We start from the raw sequence: 25,420 nt of genomic DNA, 5'->3' as shown, positions 1-25,420 counted from the left end.
CCTCCTCCTCCTCCTCCTCCTCCTCCTCCTCCTCCTCCTCCTCCTCCTCCTCCTCCTCCTCCTCCTCCTCCTCCTCCTCCTCCTCCTCCTCCTCCTCCTCCTCCTCCATCCTTCCACTTTTCTCCATGCGCCTTCTCCTATGCGTGCTGTGTTCTCCGTCTCCTCCTGCTCTTCCTCTGCCTTCTTTCTGCATCTTCCTCACTTGACCGCAGGCGGCTCAGGCTGGTGAGATAGAGAAGAAGAGGCAGCGGCTGAGGTCAGCGAGGGAGGGAGGGAGGGTGGAGGAGAACCGAGTCTTCTCCCTGTCGTTCGCCTCCTCCATGAATCTCGTCTCCTCCCACATGGAGAAGGTCGAGCTCGAGAGGATCAACCTCAAGAAGAAGTTGCTCGCTCAGCGGGTGAGCCTCTTTCTCCCACCTCCCTGAGCTCCCTCCCCTCCACTCTGTTACTGCTCCCTCCTACTGCTCCTACATGATTCCCCTCCGCCTCACTCCTGCTTCCTTCTTCTTCTTCTCTCTTTTGCTCCTTGGTCCTCCTCCAACATCTCTCCTCCTCCTCCTCCTCCTCCTCCTCCTCCTCCTCCTCCTCCTCCTCCTCCTCCTCCTCCTCTTTGTTCCATCTCCATCTCCATTTCCATCACTTCCTCCTCCCACGTGTGTTTCTGAATCTCATTGCGCTACAGAGGGTTGCCTTGCTCAAACTCTCTAACCCGATCCCCCCCTACCGAGGAAGGAAACACGTGCATATCGGGTCTGCCATGCTTCCCAGCTGTAGTTGTCAAAACTTTGACCGTTTCTCAACAGATCCACGAAATCTGAAGCTGAGCTGGCATTGAACCAGGTATCCTCCTCGTCCTCCTCTCGTTCCTCCTCGACTTTATCTTGCTTACTGTGGTTCTCTCCGTTGCCTACCTTGCTCTCTTCGTCCTTATGTTCAAATTGTTCTCTCCTTTCCTCCTCCCTCTTGTATTGCTTCCCTCACCAACTCGTAGGTCGAGTCGCCGCTTGCCCAACAGGAGGAGCATGGCAGGCAGCCCGCGAGCAGGGGAGAGAGCAGGGGAGAGGACAAGTTCGTGCACGGAGTGACGACATCCCGCAAAGAGACGCGCGTGGGCAAGCAAAGAGGAGCGAGTGCAGGGCCTAAAGGGAGAACAGGAGAAGGGGAAACAGGAGCTGGGGCTGGTGCTGGGGTGAGAGGGCAGGTTAGAGGAGGACGAAGCTCTCCCGATGGATGGGATGCTCAGACGCCGCTGTAGGAGGGAGGAGGAGGTTCGGGTCAATGGATGGGATGACTAGGAAAGGGATACGTCCCAGAGGCATAGGAGGAGGAAGAAGAGGAGGAGGAAGAGCCTCAAACCTTTAATTTAACAGCTTCATGTACATTTTTACACCCCTGATCCTGCTCCTCCTGCTCCTTGAGCGCTCCCGGCGCCAGCTCGTTCTCCTCCTCTCTTTCCATCATCCCCGTTCCAGCTCCTGCTCCTCATGACATATATACATCCCTAAGTGTTCGTCTCGCCAGCTCCTCGTCGAGACAGAGAAAGTTTGTCGAGCTTGAAGCGCTGACGGATTTGCTTGTTGGCCACCAGCTCCTGGAGGGTAAGGGAAAGGAGGACAGGAGAGGAGAGAGAAGGGAAAGGAGGACAGGAGAGGAGAGAGAAGGGAAAGGAGGACAGGAGAGGAGAGAGAAGGGAAAGGAGGACAGAAGAGGAGAGAGAAGGGAAAGGAGGACAGAAGAGGAGAGAGAAGGGAAAGGAGGACAGGAGAGGAGAGAGAAGGGAAAGGAGGACAGAAGAGGAGAGAGAAGGGAAAGGAGGACAGAAGAGGAGAGAGAAGGGAAAGGAGGACAGAAGAGGAGAGAGAAAGTCAAGAAGAAAGAAAGCAAGATGTCAGTACGCAAGTTCAACCAACTTGTCACGGCAAGGGGCTAATACATGAAACAACAGGGGTAGGAATAGAGCAGAGGCAGGGGGCAGTATAGGGAGAGGAAGGGTCACTACAGGGAGAGGAAGGGGCCGGTTAAGCAGGCAGAGGGAGGGGGAGGGTCAGGGAAGGCAGTAGGAGGAGCTTTCGGTTCACCTGGCTATAGACCTCATAGAAAGGAGTGGAAGTCTTGACATCTGGTTGCTCTCTCCCCTTCGCCGTCCCCTGCAGATTCCCAGCAGCCCTCCGGAAGCTCTTCATCTTCTCGTCCAGTCTGCGGACCCGCTGCCTGTGCACGACCTCAGCTGGGGTGAGCTGTTGGTCCCTGCTCGCCACGTCAGCTGCTGGTCAAGATCCCTGCAACCTGCCTCGGAGACAGCGAGCGGTCCTTCCTCCTTGGCTCTTCTTCCTCCTCGTTCTCCTCCGAGTAGGCCAGCTTGAACTCTGCAGGCGTTTTGGGCTCAACGGAATCGGAAAAAAGGACAGGAGAGAGGAGAAGAGTTGAGGGAGGGGGGAGGAAGGGAGAAGAGGAGAGGAGAGACGGAGGGAAGGTATGAAAGGACAGGAGCGAGGTCAGGGATAGAGAGGGGGGACAGGTTCGGAGGCTGACCTTTCGGCACCGTACTGCTCAGCCTCCCCCGCATCTCCTCTGTCGCCTCCAGATATCTCTTGAGGTAGGAGGGAGCGATCTGCGGCAAGTTCTCGGTGGATGCGGAAGCCTTGATGCTGCCAAGGGTGAAGGCGTCTGTTCGCCCGACCGTCTTCCTCATCAGAGTCACTCCCGCGATTGAGCGTCTGCCTCGTCCTCGCTAGAATACTGAAGGGGGAAAGGAAGTGAGTTGAGGAGGAAGAGGAAGAGGAGAAAGAGGAAGAGGAAGAGGGAGGGACAGGGACAAGAGAGCAAGGGAGAAGGAGAGGGGAGAGGAGAAATATGAGAAAGGGCAGGAGGTACGGGAGGGCAGGAGGAGAGGAGGAGGAGAACCTGGTCGTGTAGGTCGAGACCCTCGTAAGGATCAACCGAAGGATCCACGGACTGCCACCCGAAATCGTCGCTCTTCGCCTGCAAGCACGAGGATGAACATGTAGGACAGCAAGAGAGAAGAGGGGAGGAGAGAAGAGGGGAGGAGAGGGGAAGAGGAGGGAGGAGAGGGGAAGAGGAGGGAGGAGAGAGGAAGAAAAAGGGAGGAGAGGGCAAGAGGAGGGAGGAGAGGGGAAGAGGAGGGAGGAGAGGGGAGCGAAGGGGCAGGAGGAGAGTTGATACATGGAAATGAAGGAAGAGGAGTTGCATACAAGCAAAGGAGAGGAAAGGATGGAAGTTGCAGTGAGGAGTTAGGAGAGGGAGGAGGGAAAAGAAGGTGAAAGGGGGAGGGGGAGGAGGAGGTTCTCCTTTACCTGTAGCTTGCCCGCTGCCCTGACCTCAGAAAGGTTTGACTTTACCGTTACCCCTCGCAGCACGGCGTTGCTCACTGTTGGTCTCCTGACCCGCTCCTCCTGCTCGGCTATGACTTTCATGTACCCAGGGACTATCTGCGCTGGTCGGTAGGACGCATCTGAAGAAAGGTGAGCTGAGCTGGGAGGGAGAGAGGGGGGATGGAATCAGAGTAGAGTAGAAGGGAAGGGAAGGGAAGGAAGGGAAGGGATGGGATGGGATGGGATGGGATGGGATGGGATGGGATGGGAAGGGATGGGTAAAGGAATCAAAGGAAGGGAAGAGGAAGGGAGGAGAAAGACAAGTGGAGTAGAGGGAGGACAGACCACTCTGAGTTGGCTCCTGCACGAAAACTTCAATCTGTCCTCGATTAGACTGTGCGATGATCGCCAACTGCCGCCGCTCTTCCTCCAGCTCCCTCTGCCGCCTCTCCCTCTCCCTCCTCGCCTGCTCTCTCGCCTCCCGCAGCAGTTGGAATGCCACAACCCTCTCCCGATGCCCGCGGAAAGTCGCCTGGATGCGGGTGGCGAACTTGGTCCTCTTGAATTCCCTGAAGATATTCCTTCCTCTGTGACCCATGCACACGCTCTGGATCTTCGTGGCTGACTGGAATATCTTCCTCCTCTGCATCCTTCCTAACGAGCTCATCCTCCTCACCCTGAACCAGATCTGTATCCTGCTGGCAAACCTGTTCATTGCCCACTCGTACTTGAAGGCCGTCCATGCTCGCCATCCCAACTGAATGATGCGAGCGCTTCTGTTCTGCCGAAAGAGGAGGAGGGAGGAGGCAAGGCTTGCTGCCTCCTCCGCCATGACGCGCTCCGCCTCATCCCTCAGCCTCTGTCTGATGATGTGCCCCCTAGCAAGAGCTTGCAACGGAATCAGCGCAGCACTCTTCACGTCCATCTGCTGCAGCTGCAGGGCCATCCTGTACGCCAGCCGCCCCCTGTACCCTCGGAACGCCCTCTGCAGCCGCAGCACCATGCGGATCCTCCGAGCAAGGACCAGCGCAGGCATCCTCCTCCTGATCCACTTCCTGCATGTGAACCCCCGATAGATCGCCTGGAACTTGAGAGCCGCCCTCTCCATCCTCTTCTGCCGCGCTATCGCCAACCTCTGCATCTCAGCCCGCGCTGACTTGCGCCCTTCGTGCCCTCTGACGCACCGCTGGACGGCGTTGGCCGCTAGCGTCTGCTGTCGGAACCTCCAGCTCTTCCTGCCCAGATGCCCGCGGTACACGCGCTGGAGACAAGTAGCTCCCTGCTCCCTCTTCATGCGGAACATGATGTCGCGAGTGATGCAGGCTCGAAACCATCGCTGAATCTTCCTCTGCACAGAAATATCAGGCAGAAATATCAGGCTCCTCCCAATTCCTCCCTCTCCCTGCTATCCTCTTGCTCCCTCCTCTTCTACTCTCTCTATCTTCGTTGCAGAAGGGAGGCCACACCGCGCAGTTCTTCCGCTTCTCAGCTTTCAATCGCTTCCTCGTCGAGTGTCCCCGTGCCAGTCCCTGTATCCGAGCTGCCGCCTGCCCAGCAGGCGTCACTTCCTCTCCTGCGGGAAATGTTTCCTACCTTGTTGAGGTGCAGGACGAATCGTCGAGCTAGATGACCCCTGTCCCATGTCAGCCTTTCACCGCCACACACCAAACATGTTACCTGTACGTCGACTGCAGTAACATGATGCTCGCCAGCCTCCTTGCGAGCCTGTCTGCCTTGGCCTGCAGGAGCAAGGTCAGCAGAGGAGGAGGAGGAGTAGAACTCTGTCCCACCTTCCGCCTTGCTCGCACATTCCTCCATGCCTTCTGAATGAGCAGCGCAGCGAAGTCTTCCCTGTCCTCCTGCTAGCATGTTCATCTCAGCCCATCCAGGTCCGCATCAACCTCAGGCACGGCCTTCTCGAGCTTGTTGATCAGAGCAGCATAAAGGTCGGTCGATGGAGGAGCAGCAAGGATGGAGGCAAGCGAGCCCTGTCCCCACGTCACCCTTTCCCCCTTCCCATACCCTTCAGCTCACCTTGAGTTGGAGCAGAGAGGACGTCGTTCCTAGATTGACAAAGTATCGTGTGCTTGAGTCCAAGGCTTCTTCTTGCTGTGTATTTTGATGTTAACTCATGTATATTGTGAGCAGCCATGCAGCGAGCAAACCTGATATGCTGCAGCATTCGAGGCATCTGATAGAAAATTCATCAGCAAGGGAGATTCGCTAGAAGAAAGTCACCATCTTCCTCCCATTCTGGATCCCATTCGATCTGGTCTATCTTGTCTGAATCCATGATGTTGCCAACGGAAGAAGAAATTGATCTTAGAGGAAAGACTGGTGTGGTTGGAAATTGCAAGACAGAAGAAGGGCAGGAGGGTGGAGTGGAGGAGCAGAGGCAGAGAGAGGTTGGTGGAGCTGGAAGTGTTCAACGAGAAAAGAGAGGGAGAGAGGGAGGGAGGAGGAGGGAGAGGAGGGGGGAGGAAGAGCGGCTGCTAGCCTCCTCCCCTCCAACATGCCGGGCAACGGTCGGGCATTTTCTCTCGCCAACGCCTGACCCTACCCCGGACTCATCATTCACCCTACCACCTCAATTATTAGCTTAAATCACTGAAGATAACCCCCTACTCATATCACCCCCACCCCCTGAATCAACTTTTCAGCAAGCCTGCCTCGCTGATAACTTATTGATGAGGGGTTGGCTCGCTTTTGTAAAACATGTTCCTTTGGCCCGCATTAGTCGCAATGGGCAGGACCAAACCACGTCGCGCTACCCGCGTTTCTCATACCTCTCCTCCCCGGGCTCCTCTTCCTCCTCCTCTTCTCACCGCACTCTTCCTTCTGATCCTTGCTCAGACTTCCTCCTCAGTACAACGGCAGTTACCTTTCCATCCCCACCAATCGATTCTTCTCGGCCTGAAAGCTCCTTCACCGAGCTCCTCCTTGCTGCGCGTGCGAGGAGGCGAGGAGGTCATCGATTTTTTTTACCCCAACGGAACAGCAACAGGAGCAAAGGACTTTGACGATAGAGATGCTCCGGATCGCGAGCACACGCTCAGAGAGATGGAGAAACAACGGCAGCTCGAGATGGACCGGGATCTCGCCTGCATGGTGGAAGACGATGAATGGCCGCTGCTGCATCCAGGGTATTCGGCACACTATCCCATCAAGCACTACTCTGAACCGTTACACATCACCGATGACATGGAGCTCGAGAAGGATGACCCCGAGATCCAGGCGTTGAACAGGGAGTTTTGGGACGCGTGCGAAGAGCATGATGTAGATAGAGCCAACGATGTGCTTGTAAAGGGAGCTCAAGTGAATGCCGTGGACCTTGATGATGGGATGGCGGCAACGGCGATATTCCATTGCTGCGCTGGCATGCCAGCTTCAGGTGATACTTCTTGGTTCGAAGCTCCCACTGATCGTCCTGTACAGCTTATCCAAACTTCCTCACCAACGATACCGCGGCAGACATCGAAGACAAGAAGATGAAACTTGTAGATTGCCTTGTATCTCATGGAGCTCGTCTCGACGTGCGAGATGTCTTCGAAGAAACACCCGTGCACTATGCTGCTGTTCGAGGGCAAGTGCAGCGGCGGTGGAGTGAAGATGGTGATGCTACAGTGCGCAGGTTCCCGCGGCTCGTGGAGAAGCTGATTTTACTCGGCGTTGACTTCAAGGCGAGTAACAAGGAAGGATACTCTGCTATCCAGACGGCTGAGCTGAACCATGAGGGCAACCCAGGATGCATCGAGGTGTTGCAGTCTGTCGTGCTGCTGTCGGATCGCTAAAGTTGCTCAGGCTGCAAATATGATCAGGAGATATGGGGGATATGACTTCGCTCCGGACCTGGGTGATGATTGACAAAGTTTATGTTGGATGCTGATTGCTTGCCAAGATGCTGCTGAAACTGTGAAGAACCAAAAGCGTGAGAAACCGCCGACGAAGATCTTCGAGGAATACGGAGGTAGGAGGGAGGGAGGCTGCCATGTAGAAGCTGACTCGGTCTCAAGGCATTCCTCCATTGCACTGGATGCAGCTGACAAATGACAAGAACTGCTACAAGCTCAAGGTACCCCAGCAGCTAGGTTGCACCCTTGCGGACTTCCTGACGCGGGAGACAGGAGGAGATCAGAGCGAGGATCTTCGACGAGGAGGCGAAGGAGAGGCTGAAAGCCAAACTGATCGACAAGGCGATCGACGGGAAGATCAAAGACATCAAGAAGCTCCCGCGATCCATCCGGCAATATGCAGAAGAAGACATTGAAGAGTAGACCTGCACCGTTGACCCTCCTTGCTATGACCCGCTTTATTATTCAATCATTGTAAATAGAAGGGGAGTAATTCGCATAAACAGGGGGTGGGGGTGAGGGTCAACAGAACCAGCCGTTGAAGGCTTGTCAAGCACTCCGATCTATACCTTTCTCCTGCTCTCGCTTCTCCTTCCCGTTCCAACTCCTCGTCTTCCTCCTCTTGTGCTGGTTCTTGCTCAGTCGTTCTTCTCTTCTCCTCCTGCTATCCTTTCCCTCCTGCTTCTCCTGCTCCTCCTGCTCCTCCCCATTCCTTCCCTTCATCATCTGACATTCATCTTTCCTTCTGACCCAACTTCTCTTTCTCCCCCTCGTCCTGCTTCTCCTTTTCTTTTCTTCACCATCCTGCTCACCCTTGTCGTCCTCCACCTAGTTTCCGTCCAGCCTTCCCTCCCTCCTGGTCTGTCTCGTGCTCCCCTCGCATGTTGAAGTTCGTGGAGGAGAGTTCTGCTCCGCGAGAGGCGAGATCCAATGCCTTTCATAGCCTATCGGAGACTTCTCATCCTCCTCCTCGAGCCTCAGCAGCGTCTCTCCTCCTCCAGTACGTGGGACCCATCAAGAAGTTCAAGGGACGAGCTGCCGAACAGCGGAGGCAACAGCTGGAGGACGTCGAGGCCCAGCGAGTGCCGCTTGAGGATTTTCCGTTGAGTCCTAGCGAGATCCAAGTTGGGCTGAGGGTGAGGAGGAGAGCGGTGGAGGAGGTGAACTTCTGCTGCGTCTTCGCGCAGGACTGCGAGGTGCAGGTGAAGGAACTTGCTATTGCGCTGGCGGGACTTGAGCAGCAAGCGTTCAACCTGGTTCTCATCGGTATCACTCTGGATGAGAAAGAGGTGAAGGAGAATATTCGGCTGCTGCAGCAGACGAGCCTGCGGTCTATTAAGATCGTCCGAGCAAAGTTCGGGAGGAAGATCTGGGGCTCGATCTGCGAAGCAGTCCAGTCAGGCCTGGGGAAGAACGTTTCGCTAGAATATACCCTCATGGAAGAATACCTCTGCGACCTCCTCGCTTCCACTGTATCTTCAGCAAAGCAGGTCGAAGGAGTCACGTTGAAGTCTTGCTTCACTCCATCCATGGTGAAGGGCAGCACCACGGAGACTTTGACTCGCCTCTTCGTCGGACACTCTACCCTGACACGATTGAATCTCAACTCCAACTCGCTGAAAGATGAACCTGTGGTCCAGTTTTGTCAGCGAGGCCTCAACGCCAAACTCAACTACATCACAAGCCTTTCCCTTGCTGACAACCTTCTGGGCGACGCTGCTGCCACACAGCTCGGCACGTCTCTGCGGACCTTCAACAAGTCGCTCAAGCACCTTGACCTCTCCAGCAACATGATTGGCGAGCAAGGCGCGAAGATGCTCGCCTCAGCCGTCATCCTCAACCAGTCCCTTGCTCGTCTTGATCTCAGTGTCAACTGGATAGAGGACGGGTGAGTTTTCAGCCTTGCGCTGGCGCCCGGGCCCGATGACTGATGTTGTGGTCCAGGGGAGCCTCGGCGTTTGCTAACGCCTTGAAGAGGAACGCTTTCTTGAAAGAGCTCCGGCTCAGCTCCAACGGCATCACCTCCTCCGGCGCCATCAGCCTGGCCGAGGCACTGCAGAGCAACACCTCGTTACAAGTGCTGGACCTCGACAAGAACACCATCGACAAGGAAGGACAAGAGAAGCTTCTGGAAGTCGTCTTCCAGCAGAACAAGACTTTATACTCCCTGCTCATCAACGCGCACGCGGTAGGCATCAACCTGCGGATCCCGACGTGGAGGCAGGAGCAGGAGAAGAAGACTAGGGAGTTCGGAGAGAGGTGAGTGCTCATGTTGCGGGCTGACAGCAGAAGCCTCGCTAAGGTCGTGCAGGATTCTCGAGCAGAGGAGAGTAGCGCTCCAGGAGAAGGAGGACGCGGAGAGGAGGAAGAGGGAAGCGGAGGAGAAGGAGGCGCGGGAGAGTGCTCTGAACCTGCCAGAGTCCTTCAGCCTAGAGAGAGCTCTCCAAGAGCTCGACAACGTACGATATCCAACCTAGATCGCTCCTCATGACTGAGTGCCTTTCGTAGCTGTTTATCCAGTTCTGCTCTTCTGGAACCGGCTTCTCTGGGCAGGGCAAAAGATCAACTTCCATGGACTTCTTGGTAAGAGCGTGCAGCAAGGAGACTGTTCTCCTTGTAAGAGCATGTTCGGCAGGAATTCACCAACATGCTGGCCGATATGCGGATCGTTCCACGCGAGAAAGGCGGAGTCGGACACCTCAGCAAGACTGTGGCGGTTGTTTTGGAGGAACGTGGTTGTCAAAGTCGGTTGACGCGGGGCAGGCGAACGTCTTCAAGAAGGCGAACAAATCGAGCGCCAAGGACGACGACACGAGTGAGATGAACCTGGACGAGTTCAGAGTAAGAGGGCCCGGCGAAGCTTTCAGGCTCCTTTGACCAGGTTGTGTTGAACAGGAGGCCATGGACCTGATCGCCAAGGAGCTGGGAAGGGACAGCAGAACGCAACTCCTCTTCCTCGAGCCCGCGACCAGCATCCCTCCCGAGCCCGCCTCGCCCGTCGTCAAGCAGAGAAAGGTCGGCCCTCCTCCAGCTCAGCCCCTGCTGACCTTGAGCTGCAGTACCTCGTCTCGAAGCCGAAGCGAGAGATCAAGAAGCCGCAGCCTCCTGAGAACATGCTGCAAGTCTTCATCAAGTTCTCTGCTGGAGACGGCACCCAGGTCGGGAAGCGGACGAAGAGTATGGACATGAACGAGGTCACGTTGCCTGAGCTACCTCCGATCGACCCTGACAGCCCGTCTCTGCAGTGGTTCAAGGCCCTCGACTTCTTGGAGATCCTGCCTAAGGGGAAGGAGAGCAAAGGGAAAGTCACCAAGACGGAGGCCACCAGCATCTTCAAGAAGGCCAACCAGGGCCCTGAAGCTGATGGTGATTCAAGGGAGATGGACAAGGGCGAGTTCTTCAAAGCTCTCCACATCCTCGCCAAGCAGGTCAGGCAGTCTGTGCATCATTGACGTGGTGTGATGAATCTGTTGATAGCTCGGAGTGGAAGCCGACAATGACGAAGACCTCAACGTTCTTATTCCCGTCAAGTACCGGAAACAAGACGAGGTTCCTACGTGAAGTAACGGCAAAACACGACCGGTCCAGCTACAGGAAGCAAAAGGGCTGCTAGACTCTTCCGCCGAAGTTCTCTCATGAGCGTTGCGTTGCATCACTCAGCGTCGTACTTTGAGTGAGCAATTCTCCTTTCATCATGCATGTAATGTAGTATATATCTGAGGTTGTTTTCAATTTGAATGTCAAGTCCGTCAGTCTCGTCCTTGTGACTCTGCCCTTACTCAGTTCAATAAGAGTCCTCGGATAATAATTTTTAATTCCGAGGGGGGCCCGGCCCGTTGGCAGCGCGTGTTCGCGGACGCTTGCTAGTGCCCCGTTGTATGGTCTTTAAAAATGTTATATGGCACAACCCAGTACAAACCTAGTACCAGGTCGTGCTTAAAAGTACATTATTTACACATGCAAACTTCCTAGCGCGTCAGGTGCGGGCCGTTGCTATCCTTCCGCTGAGGACCGGTGGTGGCCTCATTTCTCAAAAGATAACTCAGATGATTCACATGATGATTCACAAGATGATTCACAAGATAATTCACAAGATGATTCAGATTCAAATTCAGATTCCGATTCAGATTCAAATTCAGATTCCGATTCAGATTCACATTCAAATTCTGACTCAGATTCCGATGATTTACACGATTCAGATTCAAACACTGCAAAAACTTCAACAAATACAGATTTGTGTTGGAAATGTCAATATCAACAGCTTAAGAACCAAAAACGTCAATGACTTTTTTAAAAATAAAACCCAAAATTTAAAAAAACTTCCATAATTTTCACTACCCACTTCCATACTTTCACTAGCCGTTATCCCACAGATACCCACGGAAATGACTGTGCTATCACCCCTCCCCCAATCTCCTCCCAACACTTGAAAATTTTCCGACCCCGGGGGGGGGGTTGTTTTTGGTACCATACCCGGGTGGGGGTGGATCGTTTCCTTGTTGGGGTCCCTCTTTCATCACAGGGTGGGTGAGAATGCAGGGGTCTATTTTACCTTGGAAACCCTGCAGGGGTGAAGATGAATGTTGACAACTTGAACAACAACGGGGGTGGGGTTATTCACGAGTTGTCATAAGTACAGCTGGGGTCAGTCCACCACCGGTCCTTCCCTTCAGTACTGACCACCCTACCCCTTCAATTTTCATTTTCAAACCGTCGAACAAGTCAAGCCACATGCACCAACTACTTCCGACATTCCTCAACAGTGTTCACCTACCCCCTCTACGACAGTGCGGAAATAGTGTAAAGGACCCCTACTTGTATTCACCCCTACCCCCAAGGCCACCACATTCCTCTCAGCCTCGCTTCCCTTCTCCCTCTTTTTCCTCAACTCTCCTCGATGGCTTTCCCCACATGACCCACATGACCCCATCTTCTCGTTGACATTCTTGGTTTCCGTTCCTTCCTTCTCGCTTCTCCTTGCTTTGCCTTTGTATTCACATTTTCTCTTCTCTGTCTCTACTTCCATTTGTTTGCTATCATGTCATTTCAAAACATGCATGAATCTCATTCAAGAAACAACGGACTAAATTTTCGTTAGGTACTGCAGTTCAAAGGAATCGCAAGATGCCTTTGCGATCTGCACTCTTGGTCATCCTCACCTTGTCTAGTACCCTCTGCTTATCGGCAGCTCTGAGCGATGCACTAAGAGGCCGAGCAACGCTGTGTTTGTATCGGCAGGACGACAGGATGGGTCTGATTCTTGTGCCTGGCAGGAAGTTGTGGAGGAGGAAGGATACGTGTTCTCGACGCTCGGGGGATACGGACCTCACTCGCAGTACTCGATATCGACCTGCGTATCTGAGTGGGAGGAGTACCTGCCGCTTCCAGCAGGCTGGGCGGTGGCACCTCAGAACGAGATCAGCGTCAACGTCACCGCCAAGTACGACTGGGGAGCCCTTCGACTCGTGCTCGACACTGGCTCGAGCTACTTTACAAACAGCCTCATTTCGGCAGACCACAGGTATGAATGGTATTATTACTGGTATTACTGGTATTACTGGAATTACTTTCCGGGCTCCTACTACAGCAACGGCTATCTGTCCTCGTATGACAACGTCTACTATCGTTCGACAGACTGCGAGTCTCGAGTTCTGCTCATGGCGCCCATGTGCGCAGCTGGCTACATGCTCAGTCCTCCTGCAGTCTCCGGGTCAGGCCCCTCCAACTCCTCCCGCTGCATTCCCTGTACCAACACCATCCCCACAGACGCCCACTACGTGATCTCGCCCTACCCGCAGGAGGCGACTAGCTGCGGGTGGAGCTGTCAGGTTGGCTTCTACCCGACAGGATCTTCATGCTCCAAGTGTGTGGGCAAGCCCTCGGCTGCCGTCTATGTTGCAACCGGACTGATGGGCAAGCCGGACAGCTGTGACTGGAGCTGCCTGCCGGGCTATCACGAGGTAGAGGGGTGGAAGTGTGAGGCTTGTTCCTCTCCTGCTCCTCTCAACGCTCACTGGGAGGGCTCTGGGTGCTCGTGGGCTTGTGACTTCGGGTTCCGCCTCAGCCAGGGCGGCACGTGCGAGGACATCTCGATCAAGTACATGGGTCAGCGCTATGCGAGCTTGGAAGGGAGAGGCCCGTACGACTCGTCGATGTGCATCTGGGAGGGAGCGAGGAGGCTGCCTGAGGGCTGGATGTTGGCCCCTAACACACTCGATAGCATCGCTGTAGCTGCCGAATTCCCGTGGGGGTCGAACATCGTCGTGCTTGAAGATGGAACGGCATGGAACGCAGGGTACGGAAGCATGTGCTGTGGATCGCAACTGTACAGCTACGATGGCTTCTATAGGACACGAGACTTCTGTGGGACAGTTCTTGTGGTGGCTCAAGAATGTCTGCCCGGACATCACAGAGACGCGAACAACATGACGCTGTGCGTCCCATGCACCAACTGGAAACCTGAGCATACGACATACAACAGCAGCGGGTCTCCCGTGTACAAGAACAACTGCGACTGGGAGTGTGACGACGGCTTCTACCCGTCAGCCTCTGCCACCTCGTGTGTCTCCTGCTCTCTCGCCCCTCCACATGCAGTCTACTCCAGCAGCCCAGGAGACAGCTGCAGCTGGACATGCCTAGTTGGCTACTATCGCCAAGGCGCTAGCTGTGTGACTTGCCAGGTCAACCTTCCTGACTTTGCCTACTTCCTGGGGAGTCCAGACGGTTCGAAGAATTGCGAGTGGGCATGTCGTTTCGGGTACATCAGGCGAGGTCAAAGATGCATCGGAGTGGAGTTTGCGGGAAGGTTCTACACAACTCTTGCAGGGCGAGGCCCTCACGACTCACAGATATGCACCAGTCAAGAGTATCTGCCGGTACCGTCAGGTTGGGAGCTCGCTCCAAACGATGACAACAGCAAGAGAGTGACCTGGATGTATCCTTGGGGCTCTTGCGGCATGGTGTTGTCAGACGGATCTGAGTGGCACACGGCTTGGTGTACAAGCTCAAACACCTTCGAGTTTTGTTGCTGGCACGCCTTGTACTCCTACAACGGATTGTACCAGCCTGATAGTTGTTGGGACTCTGTACTCCTCAGGTCTATAGATTGCGCTCCTGGATACACGAAAAGTGGTTCAAACTGCGAGCCATGCAGCAACAAGATTCCAGCTGAGTCTTCATACGGCCTTGTAGTAGCAAACAACAACCAACTCCTTGATGCGTCATGCGCGTTTGTGTGCAACGCTGGCTACAAACAGCGAGACGGAATTTGCCAGCCTTGCGACAACGCAATGAAGCCTCTGAACAGCGAGTACATACAAGTAAACCAGCGCAATGACCCCATGTATGAATGTCAATGGCGATGCCTTAACGGCTACTTCCTCAAGGACGGCCAGTGCGTCGCATGCGAGGACAAGAAGCCGCGATGGGCTCGGTGGCTGCCGGAGGGAGACAACGGCATGACATGCGGCTGGGCTTGCGACTTCGGCTACTTCGTGTCGGCGGAGGGAGACTGCCTCCCGCTGGAGGTCCAGGGCAGGTACTACGCGGCCCTCGACGGCTCGTCGCCGTACAAGCCGTACTACGGATGCAACTACAACCATGAGCTCTACCCGATGCCGGCTGGCTGGGAGATAGCCCCGGACTCTAGAGACAGCCAGCTGACGGCATGGAGGTACAGCTGGGGGAGGTGTGGGCTTATGGTGGCAAACGGTCAAACATGGTGCACAGCAGGGTGCTGCTCGTCGTGGACTCCGCAGGACTGCTGCTCGTCGCTCGTATCCTACGACGGCATGTACAGGTCGACAGACTCTTGCACGTCCGTCCTGCTCGTGTCGCACTACTGCGCGGCGGGCTACTACCTCCGTAACGACTCGAGCTGCGGCAACTGCTCCAACCCCATACCCCCTCACGCCCTCTACGCCCGGCAGCCTGACCCCCGCCGCTACGACGACAGCGTCTGCGCTTGGGAGTGCGAGCCCGGGTACGTGCGGCAAGGCGAGGCTTGCGAGCCTTGCAAGACGGCGCCGGAGCACGCGGAGTACGTAGCGTACGGGCCGGGAGGAGTCAACGGGTCATGGACGGTGTGCGGGTGGAGGTGCGAAGGCGGCTACTTCCTCAAGGACGGCCAGTGCGTCGCATGCGAGGACAAGAAGCCGCGATGGGCTCGGTGGCTGCCGGAGGGAGACAACGGCACGACATGCGGCTGGGCTTGCGACTTTGGTCGTTTTCTCACCTCGAGTCACGTGAGGGGCAACAGCAGCAGCTGTGAGCTGTTCGAGTACGGGAATCGCTACTACGCTTCTCTCAACGGTCATCGCGCTCAAGATTACTACAGCTGTAACACACCGATGAGCTTTCACAGCATCCCGGCAGGCTGGGCGGTCGCGTCCAACACTTGGGAAAGTCAGATGGCCATCGCTAGTCAGCGTTGGGGGGTCTGTTACATGCAGCTCTCAGACGGCAACCTCTACTACACCTCCAACTGTTACTGCTGTAACTGGCCTTGGGCATGGACTTGGTCGCAAGTGTCGTCCTTCAACGGGCAGTATCGGGCGTATGATTCCTGCTCAGACATTCTCCTTGCTTCGCTCTACTGTGCTCCCGGGTTCTACCTCTCCGGCTCTTACTGCTACGCCTGCTCCAACCCCATCCCCGCCAACGCCAGCTACGCCTTAGCGACAAGTCCCAGCCAGTATGCAGACAGCAAGTGTCCCTGGGAGTGCAACGCCGGCTTTTACCGGAGCTCCGAATGGATGGTGTGCTTCCCCTGTACCAACCCCATTCCCAAGTTCGCCTACTACTCCTCTGCTGGTCTGCTAGATCAGCCTGACTCGTGCCAGTGGTCATGCGCTATCGACGGCCGTGACGGTCAAGCTTGCAACGTCAGCGTTGACTTACAGCACGTGGTCAGGTATAGCGGCAAAGTCTATGCAGCCTTCGATGATGTTTCTCCGACGTCGTTGGACCGAACGTGTCAGCGGGACGGCTCCCTGTACCAGCAGCCTCCGGTTGGTTGGACGTTGGCGTCTTGGAGCCAGGAGGCAGTCAAGGTCATCGCCTCGTACCCGTGGGGGGCTCGTGGGATGGTGCTGGCAGACGGTTATGGTTATCAGACCGCAAAGCCTTACCAGGACTACAAGGGCTTCGAAACTCCCGGCACCATGATCATCATGAGCAACCTGTACCGCAGCGGCGACTCCTACGCTCTGCAGTATTGCGACGATGGCTACAATGCGTTCCGCATGCTACTAGTGCGCCTCGAATGCGATGACGGCTACCAGGGCCGGGGCGACCAGGAGTGCCAGCCATGCTCGCTTAGCCTGCCAGCAAACGCCGTCGCCTCCTCCGGGCCCAGCGGATGCGCCTGGGCCTGTCGAGAGGGCTACTACAAGTTGCATGAGGGATGCTCGTTATGCGACTCGAGATACCCGAAGCCCAACAACGCTGTCTACGTGGCAGATGACGGATCCAGTCGCTCCATCTGTCCATGGCGATGCAGCACAGGCCACTACCGGAGCCAAGGGGCTTGTCTGCCATGCTCCAGCACCCCCAACTTCGCCACGTACATCGACAGCCCCAGCAGCGAGTGTTCCTGGCGCTGCCTGCCGGGATACTTCAAGATGGGCTTGCTGTGCCTTCCCTGCACGAGCCCGCCTCTGACCGACAGCGGTGTGCTTGTGAGGCCAGCTGCGGTGCTGTGCGACGTGACTGCGAGCTGCAGCGGCGATTCCGTTGAGAGCATGCGGTATCAGTGCAGTTGGATCCCTGCCGTCTCCTCCAGCAGCGGCGACGAATATGCGGTGCTGATGGACAACATGACAGATCCATGGGACCCCCTGCAAGGGCCCGTCACATCCTCCAATCAGAGGCTTCAGTGCGGCATGGTCCAGCTGCCGGCGGGCTGGCAAGTAGCGCCCAATGACAAGGACGCAGTTGGAGTGATCGCTCGCTACCCCTGGGGCCTCGACCGGCTGGTGGTGGCGGACGGCACCGTGTACTCAACTTCCAACCAAGACTACACGCCTGCTGGGACGGTCGTGCAGCTCGACGGCTTGACCAAGTCAATCCGGACAGATGCCGAGCTGTACGCTCTTGCACCAGGTCAGTACTGTCAGAACACGCGCATCTTGATCAAGAAGATTCGCTGCGCTCCTGGACAGTTCGTCTCTGCTTCATCATGCCGCCCCTGCTCGAGCCCCGTCTGTGGCAGCGGACAGCATGCCCTTCCCTGCTCGGAGCTGCAGGATAGCATCTGCAGCTCCGCCATTAAGCCCTGCACGGGCAAGTGCCGATGTAAGCTGTATGAGGAGACGAATGGGTTTCTGACGGACGGATCGTCGCTGTCAAGCCTCTACGAGGACAGGAGCAACTGCCGGTGGATCATCCAGCCGCCTGGCGCCTCCTCGATCAGCATCAACTTCACCTCCTTCGCGCTCGAAGCTGGATACGACTTTCTCACGATCAACCAGTGTATCGGCCTTGCTGGAACGACGCTTGAGTGCATTGGGAGGACGGAAGTTGCGAAGCTGACCGGGTCGCACATGCCCGGCAGTCTGTCCTACGCCTCCTCTTACGGGATCGTTGAAGTTCTGTTTCAGACCGATGATAGCGTGGCTTACCAAGGGTTCACGATGATGTGGACCGCAAACGTGTCTAACAGCACGCTCTCGCGGTACTGGTTCGCGAAGCAGCAGTTCCTTCACTGTCAGATCCAGCACAGCTGGAAGGAAATCATCCAAGGCCTCAGCACTGGCAACGAGACGTACAAGATGGGAGGACTTGGTCAGCTCATGATCCGACGCGTCATGGAGGTCTGGGTGTGCAGCTACGCTGACGCTTGCGCGACGCCCGGAGACGCTTTCTGCTACATCTATGACGAGCAGAGGAAGCTGTTTGTTCCATGGTGAGTCACTTGTCATGGAGTTCAACGGCAATGCACTGATGAGATTCGATGCAGGGACATGGGAGGCAATCTCAAGCTGATCTGAGCGAAGAGTCTCGATGATCTCATCACTTCCAGTACGTCACGTCGACTTCTCGCTCTGAGAATTAGTCTTTCTAAATAAGTAAAAATCCGTACTCTGACTGGCCCCAAAATTAGCTGATAACTTCACTTAACTGCATCAGGGCCCGTCCTGTATCTGCGCGGGGATGAGGTCTAAACTTGTCAACTGCCGCCGTGATGGAGCGAACAGGAAGTCCGCGGTATGTGACGATGATGATGATGATGACGACGATGACGATGACGATGATGATGATGATGATGATGATGACGATGATGATGATGATGATGATGATGATGATGAGATGATGATGATGATGATGATGATGATGATGATGATGATGATGATGATGATGATGATGATGATGATGATGATGATGATGATGATGATGATGATGATGATGATGATGATGATGGAGATGCAGCTGAAGATGATGATTTCAACTGACATCTCTTGTCGCTATAGGCCTCTCGAAGATCTACAGATCATGCTCTCTCCGGGGTCACTGAATCGTTTTCCTTCATCTACAACTGATCATCGAAGTTCAGGACTGAAAGGACGCGGTCTTCCTCTCCACACCGAAGATCAACCATGTTGTCACTTTGCTGCCTCCCCTCCTGACTGACTTCTTCCGACCAGTCGACGAACTCAGAGCTCTGAGTCCATCATGGGAGACGACGCAACCTTCAGATTGCGGCGATCGCTGCAAGATCAGTACACGGTGAACCGAGACCAACGACGTCACCAGAGCATGCCGCATGCTGGGCTGACATGAGAAGCAGAATCTGTACATGGAGTACAAGGAGCTGTCAGAGAACCACGAGGTTTGACTCGCTTGCTCCCCACGTCGGTCCTCAACGTCCTGGCAGGACCTTCTGAAGGACCTGAACAGGAAGAGTGACAGCTATGCTCGTCGAGAGAACAAGTGCGGCCATCTCGATATCGCTGATATGTTGCTAAGCCATTGCCTCAAGATATCGAGAGGAGATCGAAAACCTGAAACGAGAGTTGGAGAACAGAGTAAGGCAGACAGTGACCATTGTTGAGGTGATTTTCCTGATTCAGGTTCTAGAAGATCAGACGGGAGGAGACAGCATTGTACACCTTTGTGTTCTTGTCGTTGACATCTGCAGTGATTAACCCAGTATGTAGCACCGTGTCGACAACCTGTACAACAGAATTCAAGAGAGGATTGAAGATCTCAACCTCACCCACCTGGTCTCTCAAACGATCACGCCGAAGCTGCTCTTACCCGAATGACAGCAAGTAAAGAACGAGCACGAACAAGACTTGCTCCGACATTTCAGGTGAAACTTCGAGTGAGGGAGAGGGAGCATGACTGAAGCCACAAGGGCCAAGTTGTACGATGCTGCGTCAAAGATGAAGACTGTGAGATGATTCATGAAGTCTGCCTTCTTTTGTGATGGTAAACATGCAGGAGGATAACCAAGAAAGCACCTCTGGCGTCCCTCAGTGATGAAGTGTCAGTCTCGGTGAATTGAAATTTGACCGTTGGATTGCTAGAGCATGGCTAGAGAAGACTACCAACCTCGCCAAGGTGAAAACTTCGAGTCCCTGATGCAGCCGTTGACTTGTTTCCTCGCAGGAGCTAGACAGATTCAAAGAGCAAGCGGAGAGACTCACGAAGGTTTTCTTGCTTCTTGTGCAGACTTGACTGTCTAACCGTGTTTGTGGTCAGGCCAACATGACTCTTGCAGCGAATATCAAGAAATTCGTGAGCCGTTGATGCTTCGAGAAGCGGAGTTTGTTGATCGTAGCGTGCAGGAGGCGCATCAGGGCGTTTTAAAGCAAGAGAGGGAGGTGGCGATCAGAAAGGCGGTGATAGGAGAAGAGATGAAATGAGACAAACCTTGATCGAACAAGCAGGTCGCCATCAAGAAAGAGAACGCAAGGCTGAAGGAAGAGATTGAGAAAATGCCAGGTAACCTCCCTTAGCTCCTTCTTCTTTACATCTCATCGCCAGCCTCCCTCCAACACCTCGAGAAGTTCGTGTCTCCTTCACTGCCGAGCTCAAAGATGGAGATGGTATCCTGCGCTCTTCTCCGTTGTCTCGTCTTGATCGCACAAGTTGCAGGTCAAGAGTTTGAGATCCTCGTCCACGTCAGCTCCTGTCTTCCCTTCTCCTCCTCCTCTCACTTGCTCACAGTGAGGGGATCAAGGCGTCAGATCTTGAAACCCTCGAACCTCCTGCGAGCAAGTCCAAGGAGTTGAGCAGAGAGCTGCAGAGGTCTCAGAGCTTCTTCCTGCGTTGCTGCCCTTACGATGATGATCGCATCCTGCGCAGGTACTACGAGGTGTCGAAGAGACTGAGACATGTCCTGGACAACGATAGGAGACAGCTGAATCATGTGACTTGATGCAAACTCTTTGAAAAGAGCTGAAGAAGGTTTTCTTGCAGGTGAGGGAAATGCACTTGTCTATGATGGAGTGCAAGACTGAGTTGGAGAAAATTCTCCGAGAAAGTTATGACAAGGTGAAAACTTCCGGAGGGTTGGTCAACCGATTCGTCCCTCCTCCGCCCTTCCCGCTCTTTTATGTTTCCTCGTTCAAGTCTTCCTCGTTCCCCCTTCCCTCCCTTGAGGTTAAATACCGCCACCATGTTACTCAAGGACTCATTATCGTCATCGTCGTCGTCGTCGTCGTTGTTGTTGTCGTCGTCATCGTCAACATCTTCTTCTTCTTCTTCTTCTTCATCATCATCATCATCTTCTTCTTCTTCTTTGTATTCCTCCTAGAATGTTTTTACTCATATCTTCCTGCATCCTTTTGTCACCTTGTTATTTCAAACTTCGCTTTTTTGAAGTTCGTCTGATCCTCTGTTTGAAGATTTCCAACACTACCAGCCGACACGACAAAGAGCCGATCAGTCAGGAAGTGAGCATGTCGTCAAAAACGATGCATCATGTAACTCTGCTGACAGGATCGTCAACGAATCTTGGAGGACGTTCTTTCAAGGGACGATGCGATCAAGTTGTTATATTCATGATTATTCTTGTTGTATACACTCATAAATGTTATTGCTCAATTGTACGTTTCCCCCCCATCACGTCAACTTGGTACATATCTTGATTCCGATCATAACAGCCTTTGTTGACTTGGTCTTTCTCATTTTGCTGTGTTGTATGTGCAACATAACTCAACGCTCGCAAGCTGGAACAATCAGTTCTCTGTCGAATCAAGCACGGTCTCCTTGCTTGTGTATTGCATCAAACATATCCACAGAGAAGTCTTGCTTTGCTATCAGCATGTTCCAGTTTGCATTTACAGTATCAACATCATACATAAAACCTTGGAAGGTGGGTTGGAATTCTAGTGGAGAGGGTAGGGAGGACACAAACGCTTCTGTTTGCCTCATCACATCCAAGTATGATTGCTTCTTCTCCCGGCGATATCTGCAAACCACTTTGAGTTCCTTGCTACAAGTACAAGATCACTGTTTTACCGCACTGATATGCGAGATGTCGACTGTGACAAGATTAGCATCCACAGCAATCACCGGGCATTTCTCTCCAAGGATGATCTGAGAGTGTCTTCAGCAACAAGACGAATTGCAATGAGAAATAGACGGCAAGGACAATCTGAGCAGTGTGGGAATCGAGAGCAGGTTGATGAAGGTGATGGGGAACAAGGAGAGAGCAGTATCAGCTCTTTAGCGTATCAGCAGCAAGAAGAACAGTAGGAAGTGGTGCAGCGGATAGCAAACGGAGCAGCGGTAGGAGAGGGGAGGGACGTACAACGGCGTCGAATCCATGCTCTCGCTCCAAAAAACCGTCATGGGACCCCAGCGGCAGGAGCGCGACCTGATGTGATTCTCAGAATGCCGGGGGGGGGTGGGGGGGAGGAGGGGAGGAGGAGGAGGAGGAGGAGGAGGAGGAGGAGGAGGAGGAGGAGGAGGAGGTGGTGGTGGTGGTGGTGGTGGTGGTGGTGGTGGAGACTCACTCTGAAGCCTTCACGGTCGCTCCGCTTCTTGCACCCATACCCCAAGCACCAGCCGGGAGGAAGAGACTTGACCTGCCCCTCCAGCATCACGACATCTCCTATGTCTTACTCCTCCAGTCCTCCTCCTCCTCATCCTCGTACCTGCACGACGGTTGTCACCCAGCGCAGCGACCGGGTTGGCACCGCGCGAGCCTGCAGGAAGGGGATTAGTAGACGTCCAGGAGGGGAAGGGGAAGGAGAGTAGCAGAGGTCCAGGAGAGGAGGGGCCCTTGCACCTGCATGAGCGCTCTGGTGATATCAGGAATGTTGGGAAGGATGCCGAACAAGAGCCCTCCTATCCTCACCATGTCCGCCTGCCAACAGGACGAGTCAGGTAGCTCCACACCACAGCCTCCTCCTCCTCCTCCTCCTCCTCCTGGTTCCTTCCTCCTCCGCCTCTCTTCCTCGCTCGCTCGTCACCTGGGTCTCGGGTAGCATGATCGCAGGCCCGCCGCTAGAGGTGTGGAGGAGAGGACGAATGCCCTGCTTGCCATAGCGGCGACTGACCTCCCGGTGCAGCGCCGCCATGGTGCTGAACTGATTTCGAGTCAGTTTGCCGTCCTTGGGACAGCAGAAGTGCGTCGAGATGCCCTTGAGCCTCATGTTCACTCCTGCTAGGACGAGGCTGTGTATGCCATTCACCAGCTCCATCGCCTCCTCCATCAGGCAGCCTTCCCTTCCTAGCCCGCTGTCCACGCTGAGATGCAACGAGAGGTCTCCTGCTCGCTGCTGCCCCTCCTCTTGCTTGCGAGCATCCAGCGCGATGGCAGCGGCTGCGAGCCATCCGAGGTCCCAGAAGCTCGGCTCGATCGCCTTGCTCGCCATGAGAGGAGCGAGCCAGGGGCTGGACCAGTACAGGAGCATGATGGGAACAGAGACGTTGGAGCTCCTGAGGAGGAGTGCTTCTTCCAGCGAGTCCACAGCAAGGTAGTCCACTCCTGCCTCCTCCAGCTCCAGTGCTGCTCCCACCAGGTCATGTCCATATGCGTTCCCCTTGATCACAGCACAGAGCAGAACCCCAGGTTGTAGCGCATTCTTCATGGCAGCCGCACTTGACTTCAGCGCTTTGCTCTCCACCTCGACCCAGGACAGCAGCTTTCTCCCCCCTCCTCCTAGAGTCGTCAACCCGACCTTGCCGCTCGGTGTCCGACGGGCATGGCGAGCTTCACCCCGCTGCTCCCTGTCACCCTCCACACGGTCCAGGGGAGAGAAGCGGCAAGAGGCCTCGCACTGGCTGAGGAGAGTGTTGTTGTGATTCTTGTGCAGGAGCGTCAAACATACCCTTCCGCACTGATCTTGGAGGAGAGAAGCTTTCTCATCCTCGTCCACATGGAGCCTTGATGTATCATCTCCTGCTCCTGCTCCTGCTCCTGCTCCTGCTCCTGCCCCTGCTCCTCCTCTGTAGTCCTGTACAACACATCAGGAGAGGCGGGATCATCAGTATCCACATGCCAGCACTGAGAAAATCCTGACAGCCTCCAGGTCCTCCACAGCTGAGAGCGTCAGGTTGAATTTCATCTGGAACATGTTGTTGTGCATCAAAGTCCCCAGACATCGGGAGGCTTTCATTCTCTCCTTCTTGGATTTTCCTGCACTCCCTCCCTCACGAGATTCTCCACGGGAAACAATCGGAGGGTCTCACCGGGAGTTCCCGAGACGATGACTCGTTTGATGCTTCCGGACTTTGCAGAGACAATGGCAGACACAAAGTCTTTGCAGCTGACGCTACATGGCGCGTCAACTTGGTCAGAGCCAGTCAGGACGTTCAGCTCACCCTTGGAAGGCTTCCCCGATGAACACGCAAGTCCCTGCGTTCAGCTGGACGGCATCAGCAACTTGAGCAGCTCGGCTCTCGAGCACTCACCTCTGCGAGCTCCTTTGGCCGAGCGAAGGGAAGAACCTTGACCAGCAGGCGGTCAGCAGCAAGAAATCGATCCGCAGCTCCTACCGCCGACGACACGTTGTTCGCCCTTCTCCCCCGCTCGTCCAGGACGTTGGCGAGGCCTCTGAGAAGGGGGACACGTCAGATGGTCCAGAGCGGTGGAGGAGGAAGAGAGCTTGTTCAACTCACGTGTACCAGAACGACTTGGATGGCACGGAGAAGCCGGAAGGTCCCACGAGAATCTGATGGGAACACCAGCCGTCGACCGAGAGGTGGTGAGCTGCGAGCACGAGCGCTTCTTCGCCGGCTGGGTCTGCTGAGCAGGACACGCTGGGGAGGGAGGAGAGGAGGATGACGGAGAGGAGAAAGGGGAGGAGGGAAGATCTCTGTGCATCAAGTGACGACAACATTGTCTTGACCTCGACCGAGGTCTGAAGATGAAAGGAACCAAGGTTGTCCTCGCAAGGTGGGAGAGGCAGAGGGCGGAAAGGAAGAGAGGAGAGAGGAGAGAAGGTGGAGGATGCGATTGACGAGGGGGAGGAGAGAGGAGGAAGGGGAGGAGAGAGGGAGGGGGAGGGTCTAGGCCATTGCGCCCGAAGCCGCCGAAGACAGCAAGTTCTTCCTAGGAATTGTCGAGGACTGCGTCAGGGGCAGTAAAACCGTCGGGCGGATTTTCATTGGCGATGGCGGGGAAGCAAGGATGGAGGTAAGGGAGAAGGGGAGAGACGTCATGAAGAAGAGAACTAGAGGAGGAGAGGGAGCTAGAGGAGGAGAGGGAGCTAGAGGAGGAGAGAGAACTAGAGGAGGAGAGAGAACTAGAGGAGGAGAGAGAACTAGAGGAGGAGAGAGAACTAGAGGAGGATTGAGAACTAGAGGAGGAGAGAGAACTAGAGGAGGAGAGAGAACTAGAGGAGGAGAGAGAGTTTCTGAGGGACTTTTGGGGGATGAAAATCTATACTCAAGGCAAGAGATAGGCCAAGACAGCTTTCGGATCACGATGCGCTGAAGGGGAGGAGGAGAAGGGAACTTGTCAGATTCGAGTATGACTTTGCAATCGAACAGAAGTCCGACTAGATCTAGCAGCTGTTCCATCCTCAGCATCGCCGTGCTCTTTGCCTCGGTTGAACCCCTTCAGGCTTTTCTACCCCTTCACTGCCGCCATGTATCTCCATCCATCCGTGGGGTACCCCACTCCTCGACCAGCATGTCCTACATCTCATCCCTTTCCTCTCAGCCATGCTGTTCCCCTCGCCCTCTCAGCACCGTTGCATGCCATAGAAGATGTTCGGAGCTGAGGTTTGAATTTTTCATTCTTCACTGCGAACCCATCAAGGTCTCGATCCCAGGACGCGA

The 25,420-nt window shown here is 54.9% G+C and overlaps 6 protein-coding genes across 6 annotated transcripts; 4 read left to right on the top strand and 2 right to left on the bottom strand.

Moving 5' to 3' along the window:
- Nucleotides 1–2,697: 2,697 nt before the first annotated feature.
- On the bottom strand, nt 2,698–5,625 carry GUITHDRAFT_114196 (hypothetical protein; the record flags this gene model as incomplete). Its single annotated transcript, XM_005826624.1, has 12 exons — nt 2,698–2,739; nt 2,905–2,982; nt 3,390–3,472; nt 3,678–4,680; nt 4,799–4,879; nt 4,926–4,965; nt 5,010–5,071; nt 5,123–5,191; nt 5,234–5,320; nt 5,367–5,441; nt 5,498–5,523; nt 5,571–5,625. 12 exons carry the CDS (start codon nt 5,623–5,625, stop codon nt 2,698–2,700), a joined length of 1,701 nt encoding a protein of 566 aa, XP_005826681.1.
- Nucleotides 5,626–6,057: 432 nt separating this feature from the next.
- Nucleotides 6,058–7,606, top strand: GUITHDRAFT_164863 (hypothetical protein; the record flags this gene model as incomplete). The annotated part of the gene is made up of 6 exons (XM_005826623.1): nt 6,058–6,723; nt 6,768–7,087; nt 7,134–7,185; nt 7,231–7,299; nt 7,346–7,404; nt 7,457–7,606. Exons 1-6 carry the CDS (start codon nt 6,075–6,077, stop codon nt 7,604–7,606), a joined length of 1,299 nt encoding a protein of 432 aa, XP_005826680.1. The 5' UTR covers nt 6,058–6,074.
- Nucleotides 7,607–8,859: 1,253 nt separating this feature from the next.
- Nucleotides 8,860–9,317, top strand: GUITHDRAFT_57114 (hypothetical protein; the record flags this gene model as incomplete). The annotated part of the gene is made up of 2 exons (XM_005826622.1): nt 8,860–9,071; nt 9,128–9,317. Coding segments are annotated over 2 exons (402 nt in total), but the record flags the coding sequence as incomplete, so codon positions are not given.
- A 2,990-nt stretch (nt 9,318–12,307) lies between these two features.
- On the top strand, nt 12,308–18,171 carry GUITHDRAFT_114193 (hypothetical protein; the record flags this gene model as incomplete). Its single annotated transcript, XM_005826621.1, has 3 exons — nt 12,308–12,331; nt 12,457–18,086; nt 18,141–18,171. 3 exons carry the CDS (start codon nt 12,308–12,310, stop codon nt 18,169–18,171), a joined length of 5,685 nt encoding a protein of 1,894 aa, XP_005826678.1.
- Nucleotides 18,172–18,334: 163 nt separating this feature from the next.
- Nucleotides 18,335–21,193, top strand: GUITHDRAFT_114192 (hypothetical protein; the record flags this gene model as incomplete). Its single annotated transcript, XM_005826620.1, has 22 exons — nt 18,335–18,687; nt 18,826–18,907; nt 18,969–19,010; nt 19,056–19,111; nt 19,161–19,206; nt 19,252–19,284; nt 19,339–19,404; nt 19,450–19,493; nt 19,539–19,575; nt 19,625–19,659; nt 19,711–19,744; nt 19,793–19,834; nt 19,886–19,921; nt 19,972–20,025; nt 20,074–20,128; nt 20,171–20,232; nt 20,282–20,307; nt 20,354–20,434; nt 20,492–20,555; nt 20,606–20,680; nt 21,034–21,081; nt 21,128–21,193. The coding sequence occupies 22 exons, from the start codon at nt 18,335–18,337 to the stop codon at nt 21,191–21,193; spliced, it is 1,437 nt and encodes a 478-aa protein (XP_005826677.1).
- Nucleotides 21,189–24,594, bottom strand: GUITHDRAFT_164862 (hypothetical protein). The gene is made up of 12 exons (XM_005826619.1): nt 24,257–24,594; nt 24,050–24,191; nt 23,960–24,003; nt 23,828–23,910; nt 23,659–23,774; nt 22,606–23,592; nt 22,422–22,499; nt 22,288–22,338; nt 22,147–22,218; nt 21,942–22,007; nt 21,650–21,727; nt 21,189–21,599 (listed from the first exon to the last, which is right to left on the bottom strand). Exons 1-12 carry the CDS (start codon nt 24,475–24,477, stop codon nt 21,483–21,485), a joined length of 2,055 nt encoding a protein of 684 aa, XP_005826676.1. The 5' UTR covers nt 24,478–24,594; the 3' UTR covers nt 21,189–21,482.
- Between the last annotated feature and the right edge of the window lie 826 nt (nt 24,595–25,420).

Source organism: Guillardia theta (assembly GCF_000315625.1).
Source record: "Guillardia theta CCMP2712 unplaced genomic scaffold GUITHscaffold_73, whole genome shotgun sequence".
Lineage (NCBI taxonomy): Eukaryota > Cryptophyceae > Pyrenomonadales > Geminigeraceae > Guillardia > Guillardia theta.
Note: the sequence above shows the minus strand (reverse complement) of the source record. Positions and strands in the feature narration are given on the sequence as shown.

Excerpts from the sequence above, each read along its gene's own strand:
- GUITHDRAFT_164862 (XM_005826619.1), bottom strand. The coding sequence starts at position 24,477 with ATGTTGTCGTCACTTGATGCACAGAGATCTTCCCTCCTCCCCTTTCTC. Across the intron at positions 23,911-23,959 it reads ATCGGGGAAGCCTTCCAAGG|CGTCAGCTGCAAAGACTTTG; the intron begins GTGAGCTGAACG and ends CGCGCCATGTAG. Across the intron at positions 22,219-22,287 it reads GGGTGACAACCGTCGTGCAG|GTCAAGTCTCTTCCTCCCGG; the intron begins GTACGAGGATGA and ends CTGGAGGGGCAG.